Source organism: Haliotis rufescens, unplaced genomic scaffold, assembly GCF_023055435.1.
Source record: "Haliotis rufescens isolate VD_foot unplaced genomic scaffold, xgHalRufe1.0.p SCAF_3, whole genome shotgun sequence".
Taxonomy (NCBI): Eukaryota; Metazoa; Mollusca; class Gastropoda; order Lepetellida; family Haliotidae; genus Haliotis; species Haliotis rufescens.
In genome coordinates this window covers 58280614-58285443 of record NW_025964001.1, presented here as the reverse complement: position 1 = coordinate 58285443, position 4830 = coordinate 58280614, and the positions used below count along the sequence as shown (strand labels likewise).

Genomic DNA, 4830 nt, shown 5'->3' with positions numbered 1-4830 from the left:
TTACAGCCGTTTTTATATTCAGACACTGAAAGCAGGTAAACGATTAGTTTTTTAAGCCAAAGGCCAAATAATATTTTCCGGTATTACATAATCTTTCCAAAAATTCCCAGGAACCCAAAATATGAAATGGTCGGTAACTTTGAACTAATGGAGTTTCTTGGTATGAGTCCAGGCTGTTCGATGTGGTGTTAGTTTGAATTTCGGCATTGTATGTGTTCTAAGCAATAATAATGTCAACAATATGATAGACATGTGAAAGTAGAAACATTTGTTGAATTGTAAATTAGTACCAAATGATTCCATATCGTTTGACCGCCTCCGTGGTCTAGTGGTGTATCGTCTACCAGGTGAGCGGAAGGTCGGGGGTTCGATCCCCGGCCACGTCATACCAAAAAGACGGTACTTGTTATTACCCTGCCTGGCCCTCGGCATTAAGAGGCTTAAACAAGGACTGGAAGGATTCAGTCTACTGTGTCTGGGTGGGGTTTGCATGTTAAACTTGGGGGCGGTCGGGTAGCCTAGTGGTTAAAGCGTTCGCTCGTCACGCCGAAGACCCGGGTTCGATTCCCGACATGGGTACAATGTGTGAAGCCCATTTCTGGTGTCCCCCGCCGTGATATTGCTGGAATATTGCTAAAAGCGGCGTAAAACCATACTCACTCACTCACTCATGTTAAACTTGAAGACACACGCGCGTCGCTAAATAAGTGCAAAACTCTTAGACGCTACGTTAAACCCCATTTCACATCACCTCACACATCAAACATCGTTTATGATGACATGGCAATAGCTGAGTCTAAACTTCCTCAGACAGTCATGCCAGTGTAGCTCTGGAATTGATTTTTTCGGAAGAAGCTATTAAAATCTTCCAACATTATCCAAATGTGAGAAAGTGATAACGATGGGAAGAGTGCGAAGTTAACTGTTTTGAAAATACGCTACAGTCCCTTTGGCTCCGGTGAATCGTAAAATAACTCAAAATCGGAAATAGTCTATTAAATGTCAATACGGTACACGGCAATGAATACCCTGTTCCCAACAATATCTGCTGTTTGAAAGAAAATATTTGGCTATCTATTTTCGAAATGTGGCTTAGGCGGCATGTAACCGTTTATGTTGGTGGCGTGAGCACTAACATGGTAGCCATGGTTGTCGTCTTGGAGAAAGACAGCCTCCCTGACAATATATTCACTGAATAAGGGAAATAGTTCTATGGATATACAACTTCTTTATTACAATGGTTGACGTTTCGGTGCAGATACTAATATACAGATACAGAAATGGTCGATGCTCTATATACCCATCAGACCCATACAGACAGCATCATCCAACTCATCAACTGCTGCACAATTTCAACTTACTTCACCTGGCAAGACAAAACCCTACAACAAACACATGGCCTCTTCTTTGGATCGGTGTGTAGGATTGGTTCCCGGCAAACTATGATTATATATAGTACGGTAGTATGGTAAGGCACGGTGACATCTTTGCTTGCGGGTCATCGTAACTGGATTGTTATCTTGCCGCAACGCTTTAAAATGTTTAAGAGACGACAGTCGTCGCCATGATTATTAAATTACCTCTCTCTCTATCCTTTCTTTTCCTTTCATTGTTGAATCGAGGAGTTTGTTATTGTTTCCTGTAAGTCTTCTGATTTCGTAGCTAAATTTCCCACCTCCCACATGATATAGCGAATGTCACCCGAGTGTCTTTTGATATCAAATATATCAACACGAGTTGATAAAAGTGGGAAATCTCCGAGGCTTGCCGAGGATTTTTTCCACTTTTATCAACGAGTGTTGATATATTTGATATCAAAAGACACAAGGGTGAGATTTTATTTATCATCCAACATCATTCTTCCAACTTATCAGTTTGTTGGCAGTAATAAGCAGTGTCTTAAGTGTAAAAAGTACTGCTACAGTGTAGATATCGCTTGATCTCACCCAAGCGATATCTCCTGTGTGAGCCAGTTTTGGATGATAAATATATTATGTATATATTTTGTTTATATTGTATATAGTGTCTCATAAGCCAATGTCTGGCAGGGCGCACTCCATACACCTTTTATCTTATGTGCATCGATTTTATATTGTACATGTTGTGCGTGTGACACTTTAATAAACGTTTCCTCCACAGTGTTCACTCGCAATCTTGATTATCAACTATGAAACAACTATGCAAATATTGCCATCTGTATAACAGATCAGTGCCATGACATCATGGAGAAAACATTTCATTCAGTTTGTGTTTAACCTAATAAGGTTTCAACAACCCGTAAAAGAGTAATATGTGCAATAATACGAACATGGTCGCACCATCAACATGTACAAGTCAGACATTTTCGCTACAATTTGTCCAAAGAAAGAATATAATCCCAAATATAACATCTTACATTTGATACCTTTCAAAAATGCATTGTATATTCATGGCATTCGACCATGGGAGCCGAGCCGTTTTATACATATCAGAAGGGTAGACAGAGTACGTGTTCTAGACTATCAATTGTCAGATTTCCATAGAAGCCTCGATGTTTGAGTGGCTTGGTTCGCTGACTTTGTGTGCTGGCGATAAGGTGCCTTGGTTCGGATCCCGGATTGGACTTCACTCCTCCAAGGACTAGAATTTATACTTTTCCAAGAAAGTGAAACTCCAGATATAACATATGTGAAGGTGAAAAAGATGCAACCATGTGATGATTGTCACGACATCGTGTAAGATATAAAGAACAAGAAAACATTAATTTCAGTTTGTGTTTAACTTAATAAGGTTTACATAAAACGAACATGGTAGCACTATCAAGGTGTACATTACTGATTTTTGTAGCCTCTTTGTTATTCAATGATAAATCAGTGCCGACATAAATAAGGTCAAACAAAGCCACTGTCAGTTACAAGTAACAAATCATCTTCCAACATAGCAACAGCCAACCCTTTAAAATCCACTCTAGAAACCTCGAACACACATGTCATACGTCTCTATGGGTACACAAATCCAAGAGCTGATGAGGTCATCCAGTTTGCTTCTCTTGGCCAAATCCAAGTCATCAGATTCTCGTTTTCTCTTCAGACTCATGGTACATGTAGAAGAGACACATGAACTATCCCAACAAGGTGAAGACGGGTGCACTTGTTGGCCAGATGGAGGGCAGGGGAAAGTCGCGCAGGAATCTGTCTGGAACCACGTGACATCTGAGAGACTGAAGTCGTCTTCTAGTTGGTCAGATGATGTTGAGTCGATGATGTCATCAAACACACTCTGGGCCAATGTGGAATCGGAGTCACTACTGACAGGATGTTGGACGTTTTCTGTGAAGCAGTTTTCTGTGAAACAAGGACATGAATATAGTGAATTAAGGAATATAAGACGGTTCCACCTCACATTTTGTACTGAGCTCCGATTTTATTGGATACTTTGTCGTTTGATATCTCCACCATGGCTTATGCTGACATGCTAAATGTATCTATTCATATGAGGTTGATACATACCTATAAGATCAAACAGATCATCAGTGAGTAAATCTTCGGAGATGTCGTCGTGCTTCAGGGCCGACAACCACGACTGTCGTGTCGCCGTTGACGTTACCAACAGAGCAGGATGATACATGTGTTGTGGATGGTCCAGACCGGGGAACTTGGTGGTATCCAAGTCGTAGACGATGTTGGTGTCGATACTGAGAGGTTGAAGCAGGTGAGATGGTACGTCCATGGTGAACAATGCGTATGGTGGACTAACTTACTTACTTACTTACTTTGGAGATTTAACGAGCGCTTTCAGACTGATGCGTATTTCGCACACGGCGAACGGTGGACTAACGCATGTACTGGGTAGTTATATACCCAGCTGTATCACGTGGATAATTGGGTGGTGGATGTGGTAAAAAGCCTCTGAGCCATCAAATGCTAAGATAAGCTCCTCCCAGTGTCTGGATGTCGCGACATCACTAACTAATCCGTGTGAAATGTTGTTTATCGAGTCACTCATAATTAAAACCTCTATAAACAATCTCGTTCAAGGGTACAAGCCGACACTGCTATCATTAACAGGCATGTTGTTTCAGCAATAAGCAGGAGGTGGCAGACTCCTTGGCGTGGGGTAGAATCAAAGGTGTTTACTCGCTTGATTCAAGTCGTCTTGAATGAGTTAACTATATAGACCACTGGTTAAAGGGTATGCTTATAATAAAAATAATTACAAATCCTTGAAACACACATACTGGAATCGTGACAGTTTCCAACAATCAAAACTTGATTGTATTATTTGGACCATGTCTTCAAGCAATAAAAATTGTGGTGAACATTATAATAATGGATCACTGAAAATCAGGAATGGTTACGAGGTGAAGTGGATGTCCGGTCCTACCGTTAGAACCCGGAAATGACACATTGTGTACGGTAAATGTATGATTGAATGCCTTCTCTTGATGGTTATATTCAGAACACCTCCAAACCGCATGTATCAATTTAATATTTGATGAAGTATCTGTTGTTGGGGGAAATTCCAATAGATGCCAGTGTCTGCAGCGGTACATCTTCCCGAGGCAAGAGAGTAAACTGACTATAAAAAGTCCAGTTTCCACCCTTGCCGAACTAGGCTGGTATTGTGGAGTTACATTTTGGCTGGACTAACGAGTCTATGCATAGTCCAATCAAAATCGCGGAACCGAAATAGAAATCCGGTTCGTAAACTGTCGTGCAGATTTCGGTCGATTGCAGGATTTGCAAAGCATGTGCACCGCCAACTCGTTGTCAGCAGATATTTTCCAATTCTTTTCATATTTTTAATCAAGGTGCTCACGTGATTTGATGCATTTCGCGATGTAAGACTCGT

General features: G+C 41.0%; 1 protein-coding gene across 1 annotated transcript; it reads right to left on the bottom strand.

Annotated features, from left to right (window-relative positions):
• Positions 1-2885: 2885 nt before the first annotated feature.
• LOC125384457 lies at positions 2886-3764 on the bottom strand. The gene is made up of 2 exons (XM_048403771.1): positions 3489-3764; positions 2886-3323 (listed from the first exon to the last, which is right to left on the bottom strand). The coding sequence occupies exons 1-2, from the start codon at positions 3706-3708 to the stop codon at positions 2947-2949; spliced, it is 597 nt and encodes a 198-aa protein (XP_048259728.1). The 5' UTR covers positions 3709-3764; the 3' UTR covers positions 2886-2946.
• Positions 3765-4830: the final 1066 nt, after the last annotated feature.